Genomic DNA, 27,217 nt, shown 5'->3' with positions numbered 1-27,217 from the left:
AATTCATAGGACAGCATGGACCCAAGATGAGTGCCCTAATAATGTTAAGCAGCTGTGTCACTGAAATGGACCTCGAGTAGGAAAGAGAACACACAGTAGAATGTGGCACACACAAAGGTGAAACATGCGGTTACACAGGAAACTGAATATCAAACACTCTGGAAGTATGCAACTTCACTGCAAACAGGGGTTTAGCTCAATACACGGTCAAAAGACCCACTAGATAGTGATAGCATCAAATAGAACTCTGCAAACGAGAGCTGAATACACACGGTCAAAAAGACCCACACGTGATCATAAATCCATATAGAACCCAGCCCACTTTAAGCCACACAGACTGCAGTACTGTTCTGCCCACCCCTCTTAACCCACGCTGTAATTTAAAAGGCTATAGACAAACTGGGACATGTATATAACGTTCAACATTTAAATGTTGCATTTCAAAACATTTTGCTTCTCCAGCTGACGGAACCCCGCCCCCACCCACCCCCATCCCATGGGGTCTGGGTGTGTGCAACATCTTTGGGCCCTGCAGTAGATACGCATCTAAGGTGCACTGAATAAGCTATAATAAACTGGACAGAAGCAACAGCTAGGCTATACTCGGTTTCAGGTTAATCACTGTTAATCCAGGAAACCAAGATAGGGAAGACAAATGCAGCAACCTAGGACCGGGTTTAGCCTGATTAATTAAGTCAAGCGCAATACAACGAACACGTTAGGCGCAGCATGCTCCGTTTACAGTAGCACGGGAGAGGGCTAGCACTCCTAGAAACCCCACTGTCCAACCTGGACTATCTTCTCTCTCTCTCTCTCTCTCTCTCTCTCTCTCTCTCTCTCTCTCTCTCTCTCTCTCTCTCTCTCTCTCTCCTTCCTCCCTCCCAGAGGACCTGAGCCCTAGGACCATGCCTCAGGAAGGGCCTGATGCCTCATGGCTGTTCCCATCCCCAGTCCACCTGCTCGTGCTGCTGATCCAGTTGTTCTGCCTGCGGCTATGAAACCCTGACCTGTTCACCGAACATGCTACCTTGTACCGGACCTGCTGTTTCGAGTGTCTCTCTCTCGACCTCTTGACCTCTGAATGCTCGGCTATGAAAAGCCAGATGACATTTACTCCTGAGGTACTGTGCTGTTGCACCTTCTACAACCACTGTGATTATTATTTGACCCTGCTGGTCATCTATGAACATTTGAACATCTTGAAAAACGAGCTGGCATTAATGGCCATGTACTCTTATAATCTCCACCTGGCCGTTCCTCTCTAGGTTTCTTCCTAAGTTCCTGCCTTTCTAGGGAGTTTTTCCTAGCCACCGTGCTTCTACATTTGCATTGCTTGCTCTTTTTCGGGTTTAGGCTGGGTTTCTGTATAAGCACTTTGTGACAACTGTTGAAGTAAAAAGGGCTTTATATATCAATTTGATTGATTAAACGTAAATCCAGGATAAACTAATTAGTATCATATGTTACATTTTCATATGGTATGTACAGTTGAAGTCGGAAGTTTACATACACTTAGGTTGGAGTCATTAAAACTCGTTTTTTCAACCACTCCACAAATTTCTTTTTAACAAACTATAGTTTTAGCAAGTCGGTTAGGACATCTACTTTGTGCATGACACAAGTAATTTTTCCAACAATTGTTTACAGACAGACTATTTCACTTATAATTCACTGTATCACAATTCCAGTATGTCAGAAGTTTACATACACTCAGTTGACTGTGCCTTTAAACAGCTTGGAAAATTCCCGAAAATGATGTCATGGCTTTAGAAGCTTCTGACAGGCTAATTGACATCATTTGAGTCAATTGAAGGTGTACCTGTGGATGTATTTCTAGGCCTACCTTCAAACTCAGTGCCTCTTTGCTTGACATCATGGGAAAATCAAAAGAAATCAGCCAAGACCTCAGAAAGAACTTTTTGGCCATAATGACCATCGTTCTGTTTGGAGGAAAAAGGGGGTCGCTTGCAAGCCGAAGAACACCATCCCAACGTGAAGCACAGGGGTGGCAGCATCATGCTGTGGGGGTGCTTTGCTGCAGGAGGGACTGGTGCACTTCACAAAATAGATGGCATCATGAGGAAGGAAAATTATGTGGATATATTGAAGCAACATCTCAAGACATCAATCAGGAAGTTAAAGCTTGGTCGCAAATGGGTCTTCCAAATGGACAATGACCCCAAGCATACTTCCAAAGTTGTGGCAAAATTACTTAAGGACAACAAAGTCAAGGTATTGGAGTGGCCATCATAAAGCCCTGACCTCAATTTGTGGGCAGAACTGAAAAAGCGTGTGCTTGCAAGGAGGCCTACAAACCTGACTCAGTTACACCAGCTCTGTCAGGAGGAATGGGCCAAAATTCACCCAACTTATTGTGGGAAGCTTGTGGAAGGCTACCCGAAACGTTTGATCCAAGTTAAACAATTTAAAGGCAATGCTACCAAATACTAATTGAGTGTACGTAAACTTCTGACCCACTGGGAATGTGATGAAAGAAATAAAAGCTGAAATAAATAATTCTCTCTACTATTATTTTGACATTTCACATTCTTAAAATAAAGTGGTGATCCTAACTGACCTAAGACAGGGAATTTGTACTAGGATGAAATGTCAGTAATTGTGAAAAACTTTAAATGTATTTGGCTAAGGTGTATGTAAACTTCCGACTTCAACTGTATTAATTTGTGGATGTCCGTCATCCATTTCGTATGATATGTTATGAATTACATTTCGTATGATATGTTACAAATTGTAATTGGTACAATATGGTAGGAATTGCAATTCGTACAATATGTTACAAATTTCAATTTGTTGTGGCTAACATTAGCTAGGTGGCTAACGCTAACATCACCTAGATGGCTAACATTAGCTAGGCTAGGGGTTAGGGTTAAGGTTAGGTTTAGGAGTTAGGTTAAAGGGGAAGGGTTAGCTAACATGCTAAGTAGTTGCAAAGTAGCTAAAAAGTAGTAAGTAGTTGCTAAAATGCTAAAGTTGTCCGTGATGAGATTCGAAAGGGCAACCTTTAGGTTTCTGGACATTCGCATTATAAGCCCACCCATCTTGCCTTAAAGGGATACTATGGGATTTTGGTAATGAAGCCCTTTATCTACTTCCCATGAGTCAGATGAACTCATGGATATAATTTCTATGTCTCTGCATCCAGTATGAAGGAAGTTAGAGGTAGTTTCGTGAGCCAACACTAACTAGCATCAGCGCAATGACTGGAAGTCTATCGTATCTACTAGCATTGTATAAAAATGTTATCCACAGTTCATCTGACTCTGGGAAAGTAGAAATAGGGCTTCCTTGCCAAAATCTTGAAGTATCCCTTTCAGTAACCTTCTGTCTTATGCAGGGGTTGGAACCAAAATAATATTCCAATCATGTCGTTCTGAACAGAACCATTATAACCAACAAAATAAAGTTATGAACCGGTTTTTAAACCTCTGAAATCAGATTTTTACATTTAGCTTGACATTAAATTACTTCACCAGTGCGGATAGAGCAGCTTGCTATGGAGTGGGCAAGCGCTGGGCATCTTGTGATGACATGCATTATCTGAATTAGGCCCAAATAATTATACCTAAGGAGGAGCGGCTTCTACTGAGGAACTTTTAGTGTCTTTGAAATTCAGAGTTGGCTTATCGTTAGACCAGAGCTAGCTAGCTAGCTAGCTAGCTAACAAGCTTGTGTGTGCAGAGTGGCACCAGAATTAAAAACACGTCTTACCTTTTTGTAATTAATAAATCCAATGTGAAATATGCTAACTATAGTATCCCTAACTAGTATTGAAAAAGTTAATCCATTCTTCTCTAAATAAAAATATCTCTCCCTATCTTCTGAATCATGCTTGTAACATCAGTAGGCTACAGCTATGCTTCATAGGGGGAGGTGCCGGTAGCCTACATGCACACACACTGGCAAATATTTTCTGGTGGCAGGCAGACACTGGAAGAAGTTTCTGATTGACAGAGATAGGGCTTTGCATAGGCGCTTTGCTGCGTTTTTTGTGGGACTGGAAAAAAATACATGGAATGTAAAATAATATTATTAACGGGTTCCCATGTTTTTTTTTTATAACAGTTCTGTTCCGGAACAGTAAACATCACTTTTGTTCCCGGTTCTGAATCTGTTCCTTGAAAAATGTCGTTATTTTTTATCCTGTTCCCTGAACGGATTCCCTGGTCTTATGTACTGTAACTATGCCAAACATAACATATAATACTAATTTGATGTTTAGTATGTTACATCTAGTCTATGAGACCAGGCTGCACTATCTTATCTGGTTCCCCAAATTCCCCCTCACTATCTAGCTTTGTCGCCGGCTGCCCTACCCAGCAGCGAACGAAAACCTCCCCCGTTAAGATGATTGCGCCGTACTGGATGGACTGGATACCCCCAATGGCTTTCCAACTCAATGGATTCTCCATTCACCGACCGGACAGGACAGTAGAGTCAGGGAAATCGAGAGGAGGAGGGGTTTGCCTCTTCATCAACAACAAATGGTTTGCTGACTTGAGCACAGTGGAAGTCTCGAACCATTGTTCATCTGTCTTGGAATACCTAATGATCAAATGCCGACCTTTCTACCTCCTGAGGGAGTTTACAGTTGTTATCGTGACTGTTGTATACATTCCACCTCAGAATATGAAATATAACAAGCTGGCACTTAAGGAACTGTACGAGGCTCTAAACAAGCAGGAAAACCTCAATCTGGAGGCTACCTTTCTTGTCGCTTGCAATTTTTATTCCATGTCATTAAGACATGCCCAACGTCCATCAACAAGTCTCCTTCGCCACTAGGGGCGATAAAGTCCTAGACCACTGTTACTCTACCCACAAGCAAGCATACAATGCCCTCCCTCGTCCGCCAATTGGCAAAGGTCCGTGCTATCTGGGATCCTTGGGACATCCCTACCCCATTGAAGTTGAAATTTAAAAAGGTTAAGGGTTATGGTTAAGGTTAGGGTAAGGGTTTAGGGTAGGATGCTGGATAGCACTGACCTTTGGCAAATCAGATCATGAGTCGTGACTCGCTCCGTTGAGAAATGGTAATCACAAACAGAGTATTGTACAGGACTGCTTTGCTAGCACTGATTGGAATATGTTCTGAGACTCCGCCTAACATCGACAAGCTAACCACCTCTGTCACCGGGTTCATAAGTAAATGCTTCGGCGACGTTGTCCCTACAGTGAAGGTTCACTGCTTCCCCAATCAAAAGCCCTGGATTAACACAGAGGTTGGCACTAAACTAAAGGACAGGACTACCGCACACAGGGCTATCGCAGACAACCCTTAGGCTATGGCTGAGGATAGGAACAAGTACAAGAAGTCCCGCTACGACTTCCGCAGAGTCATTAAACTAGCAAAAGGACAATATAAGAATAAGGTGGAATCATACTACACAGGCTCCGACGCCCGCCGCATGTGGCAGGAACTACAGTCCATTACGGATTACAAAGGAAGACCCAGCCATGTTCTACCCAACGATGCCTCTTCCAGACGAACTCAATGCATTTTATGCACGCTTAGACAATAACACCATACAGTGCGTGAGGGTCCCCACTGACCCAGAGGTCTGGCTGATCTCACGCTCTGAGGCTGGCGTGATTAAGGTCATTAATGAGATCAACATTGGCAAGGCCGCGGGGCCGGATAGTATTCCAGGGCACGTTCTCAGGGCATGCACAGATCAGCTGGAAGGCATATTCACGGTCATTTTCAACCTCTCCTTGTCCCAGTCTGTAATCACAACATCTTAAAATGACTACCATCATTCCTGTTCCGAAGAACTCTAAGGCTTCTTGACACAAATACTACCGCCCTGTAGCCCTCACATCTAATCATGAAGTGCTTTGAAAGGCTGGTTATGGCACACACCAACTGTATCATCGCAGACACCCTAGACCCACTCCAATTTGCATACCACCCCAACAGATCCATAGATGACGCAATCTCAACGACGGGGCTGCAGTGGAGTGGGTTGAGAGCTTCAAGTTCCTCGGTGTCCAAATCACTAAGGACTTAAAATGGGATACCGATGCATGAAGTCTGACACCAACAGGCTCCTGAACAGCTTCCATCCCCATGCCATAAGACTGCTAAATAGTTAACCGAATGGCTACATGGACTATCTGAGTTGACCATTGTATTGCATTTTTTACACTGTCTCTATACACACTTACAGGACTCTACACACTCACGCACACTGACACTCCAACACACACATAACATGCATTTATACTGCCTCTACCAACACACACACACACTCACATACAATCCTAATTTACGCTGCTGCTACTCTGTTTATTATATATCCTGATGCCTAGTTAACTTACCACTATACATATCTACCTCTATCACTCCAGTATCCCTGCACATTGTAAATATGGTATTGAAACTGACCATGTATATAGTTTCTTACTTTCTCGTGTTCTTTTTATTTCTTGTGTGTTTTTGTTCTACCGTATGTAATTTATTTGTGTTACATTGCTATTGATTACTACATTGTTGGGTTTGGAGCTTGCAAGAAAGGGATTTCATTGTACTTCTGCACGTGACATAAAAAACTTGAAACTTGCACTGCGGATACTTGCAAGGGTTACAGAGACCAATATACATCAAAGCACCAGCTCCCCCGCCAAGACCTGCCTGCGCTCTCGGCTCTGCCTTATATATGTTTCTCAGAGTCCCGGGCAGAGTTTAGCAAGCAGGAGCAGGTATGAGCAAATAGTTTAAGATTTGGACATGTCTTTCCTTACAAGCTATCCCACAGCTTCATCACAGTATGACAGACTACATTCTCTGTCACCAGAGAAAGGGGTGTGACTACTTTAGGGGTGGGGCAGAGGAGAGGTTAAAAACACAGACAACTGTGTTCTCTCATGTCTAAACCTGACACAGCAAGACAGCAGACATTCTTGAACTAAACTGACTGAGGTAGAGGTAAGGATAATTTTACTCTATTTGATTAACTTCCCATTTATAACAAGCATTAAGTTAATCAACTTTGCTTTTGTAAAGTAGAACAAAGGAAATTGTGATTTTGTGTGTTGTATCAATATCCAATTAAATGTAAGTAGCTACTAGAGAGGATTGCAAATGTTATTGCCTATTATGAGGCATTAAAAAAACATGTGTATCCGGTTCCATGCTTCTAGAGGTGTCAGCGAAATTTGCCCAATGTGGCCATTAATGTAAAGGCAATGTCAGGAGAGCTGAACATTGCTGGAAAAAAAATTTTATTTTTCATATTCTGCACACTTACAGTGCCTTCAGAAAGTATTCACGCCGCTTGACTTTTTCTACATTGTTTTGTGTTACAGCCTGAATTTAACATAGATTAAATTGAGATTTAGTCACAATACCCCATAATGTCAAAGTGGATTTATAATTTTTGACATTTTTACAATTTAATTAAAAATGAAAAGCTGAAATGTCTTGAGTCAATAAGTATTCAACCCCTTTGTTATGGCTAGCCTAAATTAAGTTCAGGAGTATTTGCTTAACAATTTGCTTAACAGGTCACATAATAAGTTGCATGGACTCACTCTGTGTGCAATAATAGTGATTTTTTAATGACTAAACATGATTTTTTTAATGACTACCTCATCTCTGTACCCCACACATACAATTATCTGTAATTTCCCTCAGTGAAGCAGTGAATTTCAAACACAGATTCAACCACAAAGACCATGAATGTTTTCCAATGCCTCGCAAAGAAGGGCACCTATTGGTATATGGGTAAAAAAAAATTAAAAGCAGACAGTGAATATCCCTTTGAGCATGGTAAAGTTATTAATTACACTTTGGATGTTGTATCAATATTCCCAGTCACTACAAAGATACAGACATACTTCCTAAATCAGTTGCCGGAGAGGAAGGAAACTGCTCAGGGATTTCACCATGAGGCCAATGGTGACATTAAAACAATTACAGAGTTTAATGTCTATGATAGGAGAAAACTGAGGATGGATCAACAACATTGTAGTTACTCCACAATACTAACCTAATTGACAGAGTTAAAAGAAGGAAGCCTGTACAGAATAAAACATATTCCAAAACATGCATCCTGTTTGCAACAAGACATTATAAGACACAATACTGTGAAAGATGTGGCAAAGCAATTCACTTTTTGTTTTGGGCAAATCCAATACAACACAGTATTGTACCAATCTCCATGTTTTCAAGCATAGTGGTGGCTGCAACATGTTACGGGTATGCTTGTAACCGTTGAGGACTGGGGAGTTTTTCAGGATAAAAAAGAAACGGAATGTAGCTAAACACAGGCAAAATCCTAGAGGAAAACCTGGTTCAATCTATTTTCCACCAGACACATTCACCTTTTAGCAGGACAATAACCTAAAACACAAGGCCAGATCTACACTGGAGTTGCTGACCAAGAAGACAGTGAAGGTTCCTGAGTGGCTGAGTTACAGTTTTGACTTAAATCTACTTTCAAATCTATGGCAAGACCTGAAAATGGTTGTCTAGCAATGATCAACAACTGATTTGACAGAGCTTGAAGAATTTTGAAAAGAATAATGGGCAAATGTTGCACAATCCAGGTGTGGAAAGCTCTTAGAGACTTACCCAGAAAGACTCACAGCTGTAATCGCTGCCAAATGTGCTTCTACGAAGGGTTGACTAAGGGTTGTGAATACTTATGTAAATGAGATACGTATTTCTGGACTTCATTTTCAATACATTTGCAAAATTAAAAAAGAAAACATGTTTTCACTTTGTCATTATGGGCTATTATGTGTAGATGGGTGAGAATTGTGTACAATTGTATTCATTTTGAATTCAGGCTGCAACACAACAAAATGTGGAATAAGTCAAGGGGTATGTATACTTTCTGAAGGCACTGTACATGCTCATAATTTAGCAATTCCCTCCTTGCTTGAAAAGCATGAGCTATGAATTCATTATTGTATTGTGTTATCACTCCCAACATCGAATCTTTTCAAATAATTGTAGTGTTGGGAACAGAAGTAGGGGCCACATTATATTTGATGGCAGGCCACAAATGGTCACTGAAAGGTATTTACCTATCTTGATGTCTGTCCCTCAGACAGCTTTGCTCCTATACATAATCTTTGTCTTGCTGTGTCTATTGCTATGTCTCTGTGTGTAATCTACACTGAATATACAAAACATTAGGCACACCTTCCTACTATTGAGTTGCACCCCCTTTTGCCCTCAGAACAGAATAAATTCGTCGGAGCATGGCCTCTAGAATGTGTCAAATGCGTTCCACAGGGATGCTGGCCCATGTTGACTCCAATACCTTGCACAGTTGTGTGAAATTGGCTGGATGTCCTTTAGGTGGTGGACAATTCTTGATACACACGGGAAACTGTTGAGTGTGAAAAACCCAGCAGCGTTGTAGTTCTTGACACACTCAAACCGGTGCGCCTGGCACCTACTAACATACCCCTTTCAAAGGCACTTTAATATTTTGTCTTGCACATTCACCCACTGAATGGCACACATACACAATCCATGTCTCATTTGTCTTGATGCTTAAAAATCCTTCTATAACCTGTTTCCTCCCCTTCATCTACTCTAATTGAAGTGGATTTAACAGGTGACCTCAAGGGATGACCTATGTCATGGAAAGAGCAGTTTTGTATGTATATTATTACTATGCCAATGAATGACACACAACACAGGATGTGACCTTTTGTTCCTGTGTAGAGTATGAAATAACCTGTTTGACATCATTTTACCCCGCTGGCATAAATAGGGTACTGCGCTATCAGGAATCTGGGTGTGCCTCAATTATAAACTCAGCATAAAAAGAAACGTCCCTTTTTCAGGACCCTGTCCTGAAACTTCACAGATCTTCATTGTAAAGGGTTTAAACACTGTTTCCCATGCTTGTTCAATGAACCATAAACAATTAATGAACATGCTCCTGTGGAACGGTCATTAAGACACTAACAGCTTACAGACAGTAGGCAATTAAGGTCACAGTTATGAAAACTTAGGACACTAAAGAGGCCTTTCTACTGACTCTGAAAAACACCAAAAGAAAGATGCCCAGGGTCCCTGCTTATCTGCGTGAACGTGCCTTAGGCATGCTGCAAGGAGGCATGAGGACTGAAGATGTGGCCAGGGCAATACATTGCAATGTCCGTACTGTGAGACGCCTAAGACAGCGCTACAGGGAGACAGGACGGACAGCTGATCGTCCTCGCAGTGGCAGTCCAAGTGTAACAACACCTGCACAGGATCGGTACATCCGAACATCACACCTGCAGGACAGGTACAGTATGGCAACAACAACTGCCCGAGTTACACCAGGAACGCACAATCCCTCCATCAGTGCTCAGACTGTCTGCAATAGGCTGAGAGAGGCTGGACTGAGGGCTTATAGGCCTGTTGTAAGGCGGGTCCTCACCAAACATCACCGGCAACAACGTCGCCTATGGGCACAAACCCACCGTCACTGGACCAGACAGGACTGGCAAAAAGTGCTCTTCACTGATGAGTCGCGGTTTTGTCTCACCAGGGGAGATGGTCGGATTGGCATTTATCGTCGAAGGAATGAGCGTTACACCGAGGCCTGTACTCTGGAGCGGGATCGATTTGGAGGTGGAGGGTCCGTCATGGTCTGGGGCGGTGTGTCACAGCATCATCGGACTGAGCTTGTTGTCATTGCAAGCAATCTCAACACTGTGCGTTACAGGGAAGACATTGTCCTCCCTCATGTGGTACCCTTCCTGCAGGCTCATTCTGACATGACCCTCCAGCATGACAATTCCACCAGCTATACTGTTCGTTCTGTGCGTGTTCTGCCATGGCCAGCGAAGAGCCCGGATCCCAATCCCATTGAGCACGTCTGGGACCTGTTGGATCGGAGGGTGAGGGCTAGGGCCATTCCCCCCAGAAATGTCTGGGAACTTGCATGTGCCTTGGTGGAAGAGTGGGGTAACATCTCACAGCAAGAACTGGCAAATCTGGTGTAGTCCATGAGGAGGAGATGCACTGCAGTACTTAATGCAGCTGGTGGCCACACCAGATACTGACTGTTACTTTTGATTTTGACCCCCCCCCCCCCCCCCCTTTGTTCAGGGACACATGTATGTGGAACTTGTTCAGTTTATGTCTCAGTTGTTGAATCTTGTTATGTTCATACAAATATTTACACATGTTAAGTTTGCTGAAAATAAACGCAGTTGACAGTGAGGACGTTTCTTTTTTTGCTGAGTTTAGTTGGTTGGTTTTGAATGGATTAGAATACCAGTTTAGAATTAACAGAATTTCCACCTTACTATATGAGAAACTGGCAGTGTCCGAAAACCCATACTAGCATATTACATACTTAAAGTGCATATGATGTGTTCATCATTGCATACTATTTAGAACGTACCATTTAGTAAAAAGTATGACATATGCCATGGCCGCAACGCAGTAGCTGACTGGCTGAGTAGGTGGGGCAGGACCGAGTGCCGGTAGAATTTTCAAAATTCAACAGACATGCATTGCATTAACCAGCCTGATAATAGCTAATTTCCAATTCGATTACTTTCTGTAAACTCTGAATAGAATAGGAATGGAGTTATAGGCCTACTCAGCTGGTTATAGGCAGATTATCACATTCGACCCCATAGCCCATCTATCCAGTGGTGGTAAAAGTACCCAATTGCATACTTGAGTAAAAGTATGTATAGATACCTTTATAGAAAGTTACTCAAGTAAAAGTGAAAGTCACCCAGTTAAATACTACTTGAGTAAAAGTCTAAAAGTATTTGGTTTTAAATATAATTAAGTATCAAAAGTAAATGTAATTGCTAAAATATACTTACGTATCAAAAGTCAAAGTATAAATCATTTCATATTCCTTATATTAAGCAAAGCAGCAAATGTTCCAGATAGCCAGGGGCACACTCAAACATTATTTACAAAATATGCTTTTGTGTTTAGTGAGTCCACCAGAACATAGGCAGTAGGGATGACCACGTGTTCTCTTGATAAGTGCGTGAATTTCACTATTTTCCTGTTCTGCTAAGCATTCAAAATGTAACTAGTACTTTGGGTTGTCAGGGAAAACGTATGGAGTAAAAAGTACAATATTTTCTTTAGGAATTGTCACGTTCGTTGATTGAACGCTCGGACCAAGGTGCAGCGTGGTAGGTGAACATATTAATTTATTAAATGAAACACAGACAAAACTACACATGAACGTAAAGTTCTGCATGCTACATTTACATTTACATTTAGATCATTTAGCAGACGCTCTTATCCAGAGCGACTTATGCTACAAAGCAACCATACAAGAACAGGATCCCACAAACTAAGGTGGGAAAAAGGCTGCCTAAGTATGATCCCCAATCAGAGACAACGATAGACAGCTGCCTCTGATTGGGAACCATACCCAGCCAACAAAGAAATAGAAAAACTAGAATGCCCACCCAAATCACACCCTGACCTAACCAAATAGAGAATAAAAGGGATATCTAAGGTCAGGGCGTGACAGGAATGTCATGAAGTAAAAGTTGTCAAAAACATAAATAGTAAAGTAAAGTACAGATACCCCCAAAAAAGTAATAATTTAAAGTATTTTTACTTAAGTACTTTACACCACCGCATATATCCTATTTAAAAAGGACTGTACACAGAAAAATATAATTTGGTTCCATTTCAACATATTTATTAGTGAAACCAAATAGCCTAGTACACACAGCAAAACATTTAAAATGTTCAAATCGAAAGGCTATTGCACAGAAAAACGTGGACAGTCGGGTATCATTGCAAATTCAGAACCGCTGGACAGAAACATAATAAACTAAAGCATTGATAATTGGGAACGAGATCAGAATGACTGCTAAGGCTTGATCCATGAAGTAAATAAATAGGTAGCCTACAAAACTAAAACAATCCATATGTTCAAATCAAAAGGCTTGATTAACAATGACATCAATAACACAGCCACATCCCAAGTCCCCGGTGCCGACACATTCAGAAATCATAAGACCATTTAGTAGGCCTATTTAATTTAAAAGCTCTGAGGAAGGCCAAGAGAACAAGAAAACCTTTTCAATGAGAAAACCGAAATCCACTTTGGATTTAAATCAAATAAAAAATGAACCTTCTGTTTTGAAAGATGATCATTTTAAGGAGAACAAAAACTACTTAGCCTACATTTGAACACTACCACAGAAGCTTTGCTATTCGGCATCTTCACAATTAAGTAGCCTAGTTTTGTTGTTTGGCTACTTGAAGAGAACTAGGGCCTATCACTCGCAGCCCACCACTTCCAATGTATTGTGGAAAAGTGTGCATCGAATTTAAACCATACTCAATTTTCAAAAATTAACATATTAAAACATTATATTTTCTCATACTGACAATGCGTCATGCGCGATTGCGTTGTTTCCCGCTATTCGTTGATTTCACTAGGGCATCCCCATATACAGTGGTGTAAAGTAGCCTACTTAAGTAAAAATACTTTAAAGTACTACTTAAGTAGTTATATGCAGCATTTTTACTTTACTTTACTGTTTATATTTTTGACAACTTTTACTTCACTACATTCCTGAAGAACATAATGTACTTTTTACTCCATGCATTTTCCCTGACACCCAAAGGAACAGAACATCCTGGTCATCTCTACTGCCTCTGATCTGGCGGACTCACTAAACACAAATGCTACAGTGGGGAGAACAAGTATTTGATACACTGCCGATTTTGCAGGTTTTCCTACTTACAAAGCATGTAGAGGTCTGTAATTTTTATCATAGGTACACTTAAACTGTGAGAGACGGAATCTAAAACAAAAATCCAGAAAATCACATTGTATGATTTTTAAGTAATTAATTTGCATTTTATTGCATGACATAAGTATTTGATTACCTACCAACCAGTAAGAATTCCGGCTCTCACAGACCTGTTAATTTTTCTTTAAGAAGCCCTCCTGTTCTCCACTCATTACCTGTATTAACTGCACCTGTTTGAACTCGTTACCTGTATAAAAGACACCTGTCCACACACTCAATCAAACAGACTCCAACCTCTCCACAATGGCCAAGACCAGAGAGCTGTGTAAGGACATCAGGGATAAAATTGTAGACCTGCACAAGGCTGGGATGGGCTACATGACAATAGGCAAGCAGCTTGGTGAGAAGGCAACAACTGTTAGCGCAATTATTAGAAAATGGAAGAAGTTTAAGATGACGGTCAATCACCCTCGGTCTGGGGCTCCATGCAAGATCTCACCTCGTGGGGCATCAATGATCATGAGGAAGGTGAGGGATCAGCCCAGAACTACACGGCAGGACCTGGTCAATGACCTGAAGAGAGCTGGGACCACAGTCTCAAAGAAAACCATTAGTAACACACTACGCCGTCATGGATTAAAATACTGTAGCGCACGCAAGGTCCCCCTGCTCAAGCTAGCGCATGTCCAGGCCCTCTGAAGTTTGCCAATGACCATCTGGATGATCCAGAGGAGGATTGGGAGAAGGTCATGTGGTCTGATGAGACAAAAATAGAGCTTTTTGGTCTAAACTCCACTCGCTGTGTTTGGAGGAAGAAGAAGGATGAATACAACCCTAAGAACACCATCCCAACCGTGAAGCATGGAGGTGGAAACATCATTCTTTGGGGATGCTTTTCTGCAAAGGGGACAGGACGACTGCACCGTATTGAGGGGAGGATGGATGGGGCCATGTATCGCGAGATCTTGGCCAACAACCTCCTTCCCTCAGTAAGAGCATTGAAGATGGGTCGTGGCTGGGTCTTCCAGCATGACAACGACCCGAAACACACAGCCAGGGCAACTAAGGAGTGGCTCCGTAAGAAGCATCTCAAGGTCCTGGAGTGGCCTAGCCAGTCTCCAGACCTGAACCCAATAGAAAATCTTTGGAGGGAGCTGAAAGTCTGTATTGCCCAGCGACAGCCCCGAAATCTGAAGGATCTGGAGAAGGTCTGTGTGGAGGAGTGGGCCAAAATCCCTGCTGCAGTGTGTGCAAACCTGGTCAAGACCTACAGGAAACGTATGATCTCTGTAATTGCAAACAAAGGTTTCTGTACCAAATATTAAGTTCTGCTTTTCTGATGTATCAAATACTAATGTCATGCAATAAAATGCAAATTAATTACTTAAAAATCATACAATGTGATTTTCTGGATTTTTGTTTTAGATTCCGTCTCTCACAGTTGAAGTGTACCTATGATAAAAATTACAGACCTCTAGTAGGAAAACCTGCAAAATCGGCAGTGTATCAAATACTTGTTCTCCCCACTGTATGTTTGTAAATTATGTCTGAGTGTTGGAGTGTGCCCCTGGCTATACGAAAATTTAAAAAAACAAGAAAATTGTACTGTCTGGTTTGTTTAATATAAGGAATTTGAAATGATTTATACTTTTACTTTTGATACTTAAGTATATTTTAGCAATTATATTTACTTTTGATACTTAATCAAATCGTATTTAAAACCAAATACCTTTAGACTTTTACTCAAGTAGTATTTTACTGGGTGATTTTCACTTTTACTTGAGTCATTTTCTATTAAGGTATCTTTACCTTTACTCAAGTATGACAATTGGGTACTTTTTCCACCATGCCAATACCATGCCAATATCCAATATCTAATTGATCAGGGCATTTAAAGTACACTTGGTTTTCATAATGTTGCATACTATTAAAACTTTATTTTTTTCACATACCCAAACAATCTACTATTTAGGACGCAAATATGGGTAGGCTTTTCGGACATGACCGCTGCCTGTAGAATTTCTCTGTTCTACAGTTGAAACACTGTTTGCCAACAGACACACCCTTCTCACCCACCTCATTATCATCTTCTTTGGAATTCTCTCTTTGTCTTTGTAACATTGAGAGAATTGACTCTGTAGGGTGTACATACCGGTACTTATCTTAACAATAGTACTATAACAAATGCTATGCAGAGGTGAATGCTTTAGTCGTTTCTGGTCACAATTTTTCACATTTCTTTCGGATCTTGACCCCACTCCCCACTCCCCACCAAACCCCCTAGATGGAGTATTCCACCAAAACTCTTGCTGCTGGCTGCTTTGGGAAGATATACAGGGAGAAGTACAATGACACCTGGGCTGCAATCAAGAAGGTGCCACAACACTTAATCAATCGGAGAGACCTGGAGAGAGAGTGTCAAGTATACAAGTGAGTATGACAGACAATTTGCTATCATGGTATGTTGCTAAATGGTGATATCAGCCAAGAGGGAAAGTATTTTGCTCAGTGGTCTTTTTTTAATCTCTGAAGAAATATGGGAGATCTCAATTTTCTATAATTTAGTGATCACTTATATCTGAACTGTTTCTCCTAAGAGAATGTATTCTTGAAACTTTCATGAGACAAATGAGCTTGGATTGAGACTTACATTTGAGAAGTATGAGAAATAGATGAGATCTTATCATTGTCTCCTCATGAGCTCATTAATGTCTCATTTATTGCGCCAGAAAAGCCTTTTTGAGCATCAAGGAGATACAGTTGAAGTCGGAAGTTTACATACACCTTAGCCAAATACATTTAAACTCAGTTTTTCACAATTCCTGACATTTAATCCTAGTAAAAATTCCCTGTCTTAGGTCAGTTAGGATCACCACTTTATTTTAATAATGTGAAATGTCAGAATAATAGTAGAATGATTTATTTCAGCTTTTATTTATTTCATCACATTCCCAGTGGGTCAGAAGTTTACATACACTCAATTAGTATTTGGTAGCATTGCCTTTAAATTGTTTAACTTGGGTCAAACGTTTTGGGTAGCCTTCCACAAGCTTCCCACAATAAGTTGGGTGAATTTTGGCCCATTCCTCCTGACAGAGCTGGTGTAACTGAGTCAGGTTTGTAGGCCTCCTTGCTCGCACAAGCCTTTTCAGTTCTGCCCACAGATTTTCTATAGGATTGAGGTCAGGGCTTTGTGATGGCCACTCCAATACCTTGACTTTGTTGTCCTTAAGCCATTTTGCCACAACTTTGGATGTATGCTTGGGGTCATTGTCCATTTGGAAGACCTATTTGCGACCAAGCTTTAACTTCCTGACTGATGTCTTGAGATGTTGCTTCAATATATCCACATAATTGTCCTTCCTCATGATGCCATATATTTTGTGAAGTGCACCAGTCCATCCTGCAGCAAAGCACCCCCACAGCATGATGCTGCCACCCCTGTGCTTCACGGTTGGGATGGTGTTCTTCGGCTTGCAAGGGACCCCCTTTTTCCTCCAAACATAACAATGGTCATTATGGCCAAACAGTTCTATTTTTGTTTAATCAGACCAGAGGACATTACTCCAAAAAGTACGATATTTTTCCCCATGTGCAGTTGCAAACCATAGTCTGCTTTTTTTATGGCGGTTTTGGAGCAGTGGCTTCTTCCTTGTTGAGCGGCCTTTCAGGTTATGTCGATAAAGGACTCGTTTTACTGTGGATATAGATACTTTTGTACCTGTTTCCTCCAGCGACAGAACGCGTCTCCTTCCTGAGTGGTATGACGGCTGCGTGGTCCCATGGTGTTTATACTTGCGTATTACTGTTTGTACAGATGAACGTGGTACCTTCAGGCGTTTGGAAATTGCTCCCAAGGATGAACCAGACTTGTGGAGGTCTACAAATTTATTTCTGAGGTCTTGGCTGATTTCTTTAGATTTTCCCATGATGTCAAGCAAAGAGGCACTGAGTTTGAAGGTAGGCCTTGAAATACATCCACAGGTACACCTCCAATTGACTCAAATAATGTCAATTAGCCTATCAGAAGCTTCTAAAGCCATGACATCATTTTCTGGAATTTTCCAAGCTGTTTAAAGGCACAGTCAACTTAGTGTATGTAAACTTCTGACCCACTGGAATTGTGATACAGTGAATTATAAGTGAAATAATCTGTCTGTAAACAATTGTTGGAAAAATTACTTGTGTCATGCACAAAGTAGATGTCCTAACCGACTTGTCAAAACTATAGTTTGTTAACAAGAAATTTGTGGAGTGGTTGAAAAACGAGTTTTAATGACTCCAACCTAAGTGTATGTAAACTTCCGACTACAACTGTATATACACATTCATATTCAAGTATCACGACAACAGATTATTTAAATGTTAACAACTTTTAATGTTTAATGTTTTTTTTATATATACAACTTCGTCACACATACTAAAAAAGTGACTGGGAAGAGGTTAGATTGCTTTTAATACAAAATAGTATCACTTGTAAAATAACAAAATAGTCCAAATATGGCCTTCTCTAAAATTGGTGTGAAATTGAAAGTGCTGTCATTAACCCCACTGAAAAAAACAGCATCAGCTGGCGCCCACCCAAAAAATGTTGGTAGAGGTGCTGACTAATGGCGAGTAAACTGTTTGCTATTAAAATTTAATAAAGAGAGTCGAACACTCTATATACAGCCTCCCAGTAATTTATTGGGTAAACCACCAACATTTCACCACCCCATTTAGACAGAGCCAAAGTGGAAAACTCCCTGCAAAATGCCTGGAGGAGCTGTCTAAAAAGCTGTCAATCAGCACATACCAGCTCATAACTGGTACAAACTGTGACCTAGTGAAACTTTGTATGAACACTGAAATCAGTTATTGCAAACACCCTTGTCTGAAATTGAAAGTGCCGTCACTAACTCATGAACACTCGAACAGATGATTGCAAACATCTTACACATGTCAAAATGGACCTGGAGTTCACCTGAAATGTGGCTTAACCCATGTGAAATTACATACTTTATTAGGGTTTAGGGCTGGGAATTGCCAGGGATATTATTGTGATACTTTGGTGACGATACGATATGTTTTGCGATTCTCACTATTCAATATGTATTGCGATGCCATACCGAGATTTGTTTGGAATTCGATGTTCCAAACATATTGCTCACCCACCATACACTACCTGTGATGAGGTGGTGTTGAAGGAGTCAGGCGCAGGAGGGTAAATCACAGAATAACAGGCTTTAATCCGTAAAAATACAGGTTTACGCATAAATGCGTCAAACACACTCCAGGGCACAAAACAGGCTCACTGGAAAATACAAGGCACACGGGAAAATTCCCGTCGATACAAAATACACGAGCTCCACCGAGCTTCACTAACCTCCACAAACAAACAATCACCCACAAGGACAAGGGGCCAGAGGGAACACTTATACATGGACTAATTAGGGGATTAGAACCAGATGTGTGTGATTGACAAGACAATTGTGATGATGATTGGGGCGGCAGTGGTTAGTACTCCGGTGACGACGAACGCCGAAGCCTGCGTGAACAAGGAGGAGAGGCAGCCTCGGCCGAAGTCGTGACAGTACCACCCCCCCCCCCCCCCCCCGACGCGCAGCTCCAGCAGCGCGCCGACCTGGCCTCGGGGACAGCCAAGAGGACGCGGAGCAGGGCGAGCCGGATGGCGACGGTGGAAATCCCGCAACAGGGAGGGATCGAGGATATCCCTCACCGGGACCCAGCACCGTTCCTCCGGACCGTACCCCTCCCACTCCACCAGGTACTGAAGGCCCCCCACCCGACGCCTCAAATCCAGGATGGCACGGACAGAGTATGCCGGGGCCCCCTCGATGTCCAGAGGAGGTGGAGGAACCTCCCGCACCTCAGACTCCTGGAGCAGACCAACCACCACCGGCCTGAGGAGAGACACATGAAACGAGGGGTAAATACGGTAATCGGGGGGAGTAACAACCTATACGTAACCTTGTTGATTCTCCTCAGGACTTTGAACGGCCCCACAAACCACAGGCTCAGCTTCCGGCAGGGCAGGCGGAGAGGCAGATTCCGGGTCGAGAGCCAGACCCGATCCCCCAGTACGGGGCCTCACTGCGGTGACGGTCAGCGTTGGCCTTCTGACGACGCACGGCGCGCTGGAGGTGAATGTGGGCAGCGTCCCACGTCTCCTCCGCGCACCGAAACCAGTCATCCACCGCAGGAGCCTCGGTCTGGCTCTGGTGCCATGGTGCCAGAACCGGTTGGTAACCTAAAACACATTGGAATGGTGTTAGGTTAGTAGAGGAGTGGCAGAGAGAGTTCTGGGTATATTCTGCCCATGGCAAGAACACCGACCACTCCCCCGGCCGGTCCTGGCAGTAGGACTGCAAGAACCTACCCACATCCTGATTTACTCGTTCCACCTTCCCATTTGACTCTGGGTGGAACCCAGAGGTCAGGCTGACCGAGACCCCCAGACGTTCCAAGAACTTCTTCCAAACCTTAGACGTGAACTGGGGACCTCGGTCGGACACTATATCCTCTGGCACCCCGTAGTGCCGGAAGACGTGAGTAAACAGGGCCTCCGCAGTCTGCAGGGCCGTGGGGAGACCGGGCAGAGGAAGGAGGCGGCAGGACTTGGAGAAGCGGTCCACAATGACCAGGATGGTGGTGTTACCTTGGGAGAGGGGAAGATCAGTCAGAAAAGCAATACTAAGATGAGACCATGGTCGTTGTGGAACTGGTAATGGTTGTAGCTTACAGGAGTAAAAATTCCCTGTCTTAGGTCAGTTAGGATCACCACTTTATTTTAATAATGTGAAATGTCAGAAGTTTACATACACTCAATTAGTATTTGGTAGCATTGCCTTTAAATTGTTTAACTTGGGTCAAACGTTTCGGGTAGCCTTCCACAAGCTTCCCACAATAAGTTGGGTGAATTTTGGCCCATTCCTCCTGACAGAGCTGGTGTAACTGAGTCAGGTTTGTAGACCTCCTTGCTCGCACACGCCTTTTCAGTTCTGCCCACATATTTTCTATAGGATTGAGGTCAGGGCTTTGTGATGGCCACTCCAATACCTTGACTTTGTTGTCCTTAAGCCATTTTGCCACAACTTTGGATGTATGCTTGGGGTCATTGTCCATTTGGAAGACCTATTTGCGACCAAGCTTTAACTTCCTGACTGATGTCTTGAGATGTTGCTTCAATATATCCACATAATTGTCCTTCCTCATGATGCCATATATTTTGTGAAGTGCACCAGTCCATCCTGCAGCAAAGTACCCCCACAGCATGATGCTGCCACCCCTGTGCTTCACGGTTGGGATGGTGTTCTTCGGCTTGCAAGGGACCCCCTTTTTCCTCCAAACATAACAATGGTCATTATGGCCAAACAGTTCTATTTTTGTTTAATCAGACCAGAGGACATTTCTCCAAAAAGTACGATATTTTTCCCCATGTGCAGTTGCAAACCATAGTCTGCTTTTTTTATGGCGGTTTTGGAGCAGTGGCTTCTTCCTTGCTGAGCGGCCTTTCAGGTTATGTTGATATAGGACTCGTTTTACTGTGGATATAGATACTTTTGTACCGGTTTCCTCCAGCGACAGAACGCGTCTCCTTCCTGAGTGGTATGAAGGCTGCGTGGTCCCATGGTGTTTATACTTGCGTATTACTGTTTGTACAGATGAACGTGGTACCTTCAGGCGTTTGGAAATTGCTCCCAAGGATGAACCAGACTTGTGGAGGTCTACAAATTTATTTCTGAGGTCTTGGCTGATTTCTTTAGATTTTCCCATGATGTCAAGCAAAGAGGCACTGAGTTTGAAGGTAGGCCTTGAAATACATCTACAGGTACACCTCCAATTGACTCAAATAATGTCAATTAGCCTATCAGAAGCTTCTAAAGCCATGACATCATTTTCTGGAATTTTCCAAGCTGTTTAAAGGCACAGTCAATTTAGTGTATGTAAACTTCTGACCCACTGGAATTGTGATACAGTGAATTATAAGTGAAATAATCTGTCTGTAAACAATTTTTGGAAAAATTACTCGTGTCATGCACAAAGTAGATGTCCTAACCGACTTGTCAAAACTATAGTTTGTTAACAAGAAATTTGTGGAGTGGTTGAAAAACGAGTTTTAATGACTCCAACCTAAGTGTATGTAAACTTCCGACTACAACTGTATATACATTATAAAATTGTGCATGCATGAAACACATTCATATTCAAGTATCAAGACAACAGATTATTTAAATGTTAACAACTTTTAATGTTTCATGTTTTTTTATATATACAACTCTGTCACACCTACTAAAAAAGTGACTGGGAAGAGGTTAGATTGCTTTTAATACAAAATAGTATCACTTGTAAAATAACAAAATAGTCCAAATATGGCCTTCTCTAAAATTGGTGTGAAATTGAAAGTGCTGTCATTAACCCCACTGAAAAAAACAGCATCAGCTGGCGCCCACCCAAAAAATGTTGGTAGAGGTGCTGACTAATGGCGAGTAAACTGTTTTCTATTAAAATTAAATAAAGAGAGTCGAACACTCTATATACAGCCTCCCAGTAATTTATTGGGTAAACACCAACGTTTCACCACCCCATTTAGACAGAGCCAAAGTGGAAAACTCCCTGCAAAATGCCTGGGGGAGCTGTCTAAAAAGCTGTCAGTCAGCACATACCAGCTCATAACTGGTACACACTGTGACCTAGTGAAACTCTGTATGAACACTGAAATCAGTTATTGCAAACACCCTTGTCTGAAATTGAAAGTGCCGTCACTAACTCATGAACACTCGAATGTCACACCCTGGCTCTGGGACTCTATATGTTGAGCCAGGGTGTGTTCATTCTATGTGTTGTATTTCTTTGTTGGGAGTTCTAGTTTGTTTATTTCTTTGTTGGCCTGAGTGACTCCCAATCAGAGGCAACGAGTGTCAGCTGTGGCTGGTTGTCTCTGATTGGGAGCCATATTTAAACTGTCGGTTTTCCCTTAGTGTTTGTGGGATCTTGTTTCGAGTTGGTTTGTGTTAGACCGTGAACTGTCACGTTATCGTTTTGTTGTTTTGTTGTGCTTATTATCACTGAAGATAATAAAGTTCAGTATGTTCGTCTGCAACGCTGCGCCTTGGTCTTCATCTGTTCTAGACGATCGTGACAGAAGATCCCACCCTACAAGGACCAAGCAGCGTGTCCAGGAGCAGGCAGACTGGACATGGGAGGAAGCGCCGGGAAAGGAGATGGAGAGGTTGGCGATGGCCCAGGTGGGCAAATCGTGGTCCTGGGAGGACATGCTCGGGGGCAAAGGGCCATGGGCTAGGATTAAGGCCCTGGCGAGAGAGGAGCAGTGGCGTCAGCAGTGTCATCGTCGGACGGACGAGAGGCAACCCCAAAAAATTTTTAGGGGGGGGGCACACGGCATGTGCGGCTGGGCAGCAGGAGGCTGCCACAGGGCAATTTGGAGAGGAGGCCACCGGGTTAGGGGGGCCAGAAGGCAGGTTGGCGGAGCCTGGATGGAGAGCGGAACCAACTTCCCGTACTCAGGCATGGCAGCATGGGACGGGGCAGGTTCCGCGGTATGCGGAGCGGCGTACTGTGCCACGAGTGGTCCGGCATAGTCCTGTACGTCCTGTGCGAGCACCCCGCACGTGTCGTGCGAAGGTGGGTATGCAGCCAGGACGGAGTGTGCCGGCTCAACGCTCGTGGTCTCCAATGCCTCTCCGCGGTCCCGGATATCCTGCTCCAGTGTCACGTGCTGTTATGCCAGTACGGGTACACAGCCCTGTACGTCCTGTGCGGATGCCTCACACAGAGTGTGTGAGGGTAGGCATTCAGCCTGGACGGGTTGTGGCCGCTCTTCACTCCAGGTCTCCTATCCGTCTCCACAGCCCGGTTCGGCCTGTCCCTGCTCCACGCACCAAGCCTACGGTGTGCGTCGCCAGCCCAGTCCGGCCTGTCCCTGCTCCACGCACCAAGCCTACGGTGTGCGTCGCCAGCCCAGTCCGGCCTGTCCCTGCTCCACGCACCAAGCCTACGGTGTGCGTCGCCAGCCCAGTCCGGCCTGTCCCTACTCCTCGCACCAAGCCAGGGGTGCGCATCGTCAGCCCGGTCCGGCCCGTTCCTACTCCACGCACCAAGCCAGGGGTGCGCATCGTCAGCCCGGTCCGGCCCGTTCCTACTCCACGCACCAAGCCAGCGGTGCGCATCGTCAGCCCGGTCCGGCCCGTTCCTACTCCTCGCACCAAGCCAGGGGTGCGCATCGTCAGCCCGGTCCGGCCCGTTCCTACTCCACGCACCAAGCCAGGGGTGCGCATCGTCAGCCCGGTCCGGCCCGTTCCTACTCCACGCACCAAGCCAGGGGTGCGTGTCGTCAGTCCAGCACAACCCGTGCCTGGGTCACCGGTGCCTGGTAAGGTACCGGTCAGCGGCTCCACACTGGAGCCAAAGCGGTCCGCTTCTACGATGTCCGGTCCAGCTCCAGCCAGCGGGGCCAGACCGGACCAGGGGCGCCACGGGGGGATGGTGGAAGGGTGGTGGGCAAGCCCGGAGCCAGAACCGCCGCCGAGGAGGAATGCCCACCCAGCCCTCCCCTGTTTTGTTCTAGTTGAGGCGCGGTCGCAGTCCGCACCTTTAGGGGGGGGGGTACTGTCACACCCTGGCTCTGGGACTCTATATGTTGAGCCAGGGTGTGTTCATTCTATGTGTTGTATTTCTTTGTTGGGAGTTCTAGTTTGTTTATTTCTTTGTTGGCCTGAGTGACTCCCAATCAGAGGCAACGAGTGTCAGCTGTGGCTGGTTGTCTCTGATTGGGAGCCATATTTAAACTGTCGGTTTTCCCTTAGTGTTTGTGGGATCTTGTTTCGAGTTGGTTTGTGTTAGACCGTGAACTGTCACGTTATCGTTTTGTTGTTTTGTTGTGCTTATTATCACTGAAGATAATAAAGTTCAGTATGTTCGTCTGCAACGCTGCGCCTTGGTCTTCATCTGTTCTAGACGATCGTGACATCGAACAGATGATTGCAAACATCTTACACATGTCAAAATGGACCTGGAGTTCACCTGAAATGTGGCTTAACCCATGTGAAATTACATACTTTATTAGGGTTTAGGGCTGGGAATTGCCAGGGATATTATTGTGATACTTTGGTGACGATACGATATGTTTTGCGATTCTCACTATTCAATATGTATTGCGATGCCATACCGAGATTTGTTTGGAATTCGATGTTCCAAACATATTGCTCACCCACCATACACTACCTGTGATGAGGTGGTGTTGAAGGAGTCAGGCGCAGGAGGGTAAATCACAGAATAACAGGCTTTAATCCGTAAAAATACAGGTTTACGCATAAATGCGTCAAACACACTCCAGGGCACAAAACAGGCTCACTGGAAAATACAAGGCACACGGGAAAACTCCCGTCGATACAAAATACACGAGCTCCACCGAGCTTCACTAACCTCCACAAACAAACAATCACCCACAAGGACAAGGGGCCAGAGGGAACACTTATACATGGACTAATTAGGGGATTAGAACCAGATGTGTGTGATTGACAAGACAATTGTGATGATGATTGGGACGGCAGTGGTTAGTACTCCGGTGACGACGAACGCCGAAGCCTGCGTGAACAAGGAGGAGAGGCAGCCTCGGCCGAAGTCGTGACAGTACCCACCCCCCCCCCCCCACCCCCCCTGATGCGCAGCTCCAGCAGCGCGTCGACCTGGCCTTGGGGACAGCCAAGAGGACGCTGAGCAGGGCGAGCCGGATGGCGATGGTGGAAATCCCGCAACAGGGAGGGATCGAGGATATCCCTCACCGGGACCCAGCACCGTTCCTCCGGACCGTACCCCTCCCACTCCACCAGGTACTGAAGGCCCCCCACCCGACGCCTCGAATCCAGAATGGCACGGACAGAGTATGCCGGGGCCCCCTCGATGTCCAGAGGAGGTGGAGGAACCTCCCGCACCTCAGACTCCTGGAGCAGACCAACCACCACCGGCCTGAGGAGAGACACATGAAACGAGGGGTAAATACGGTAATCGGGGGGAGTAACAACCTATACGTAACCTCGTTGATTCTCCTCAGGACTGAACGGCCCCACAAACCACGGGCTCAGCTTCCGGCAGGGCAGGTGGAGAGGCAGATTCCGGGTCGAGACCAGACCCGATCCCCCAGTACGGGGCCTCACTGCGGTGACGGTCAGCGTTGGCCTTCTGACGACACACGGCGCGCTGGAGGTGAATGTGGGCAGCGTCCCATGTCTCCTCCGCGCACCGAAACCAGTCATCCACCGCAGGAGCCTCGGTCTGGCTCTGGTGCCATGGTGCCAGAACCGGTTGGTAACCTAAAACACATTGGAATGGTGTTAGGTTAGTAGAGGAGTGGCGGAGAGAGTTCTGGGCATATTCAGCCCATGGCAAGAACACCGACCACTCCCCCGGCCGGTCCTGGCAGTAGGACTGCAAGAACCTACCCACATCCTGATTTACTCATTCCACCTGCCCATTTGACTCTGGGTGGAACCCAGAGGTCAGGCTGACCGAGACCCCCAGACGTTCCATGAACTTCTTCCAAACCTTGGACGTGAACTGGGGACCTCGGTCGGACACTATATCCTCTGGCACCCCGTAGTGCCAGAAGACGTGAGTAAACAGGGCCTCTGCAGTCTGCAGGGCCGTGGGGAGACCGGGCAGAGGAAGGAGGCGGCAGGACATGGAGAAGCGGTCCACAACGACCATGATGGTGGTGTTACCTTGGGAGAGGGGAAGATCAGTCAGAAAAGCAATACTAAGATGAGACCATGGTCGTTGTGGAACTGGTAATGGTTGTAGCTTACAGGAGGAGGAGACGTACCCTCTCACGTCCTTAGCCAAGGTAGGCCACCAGTACTTTCCGCTCAAGCAGCGCACTGTACGCCCGATACCTGGGTGACCAGAGGAGGGTGACGTGTGTGCCCAGAAAATCAGACGATCACGGATAAGAGCAGGCATGTACCGCAGCTGCGGTGGAGATGGATCTGTTCTAAATGCCTGCTCTATATCCGCGTCCATCGCCCATACTACTGGCGCCACAATGCCTTGAATTCTAAATAAATCACAGACAGTGTCACCAGCAAAGCACCCCCACACCACAACATCGCCTCCTCCATGCTTTACGGTGGGAAAAACACATGCGGAGATCATCCGTTCACCCACACCACATCTCACAAAGACAGAGTGTGCAAAGCTATCATCAAGGCAAAGGGTGGCTATTTGAATAATATATTTTGATTTGTTTAACACTTTTTGGTTACTACATGATTCCATATGTATTATTTCATAGTTTTGATGTCTTCACTATTATTCTACAATGTAGAAAATAGTAAAAATAAAGAAAAACCCTTGAATGAGTAGGTGTTCTAAAACTTTTGACCGGTAGTGTATGTCTGCTTCAGAGAAACGAGAGAGCCATGAAAAAAACAAGTTTTGATCAGTCATGGAATTAAGTGCTGAAAACAAATTGGCT

The 27,217-nt window shown here is 44.4% G+C and overlaps 1 protein-coding gene across 6 annotated transcripts in view; it reads left to right on the top strand.

The window, feature by feature from the left end:
* The first annotated feature begins 6,673 nt into the window (after positions 1-6,673).
* LOC311140289 (uncharacterized protein) overlaps positions 6,674-27,217 on the top strand; it is a 39,191-nt gene continuing 18,647 nt past the window's right edge. For 3 of the 6 annotated variants that reach the window (XR_014614133.1, XR_014614134.1, XM_084175273.1), the window contains exons 1-2: positions 6,674-6,946; positions 16,010-16,155. Coding sequence is in view for 2 of the 6 variants with exons in the window: in XM_084175273.1 (XP_084031399.1) it covers positions 16,010-16,155 (146 nt within the window). In the remaining 4 variants the exon portion in view is untranslated. The remainder of the gene's footprint in view (positions 6,947-16,009; positions 16,156-27,217) is intronic. The other 3 variants (XR_014614135.1, XR_014614136.1, XM_084175274.1) reach the window with 1 other exon arrangement.

Source organism: Coregonus lavaretus, assembly GCF_964263955.1.
Source record: "Coregonus lavaretus genome assembly, chromosome: 13".
In the NCBI taxonomy this organism is placed as follows: domain Eukaryota; kingdom Metazoa; phylum Chordata; class Actinopteri; order Salmoniformes; family Salmonidae; genus Coregonus; species Coregonus lavaretus.
Note: the sequence above shows the minus strand (reverse complement) of the source record. Positions and strands in the feature narration are given on the sequence as shown.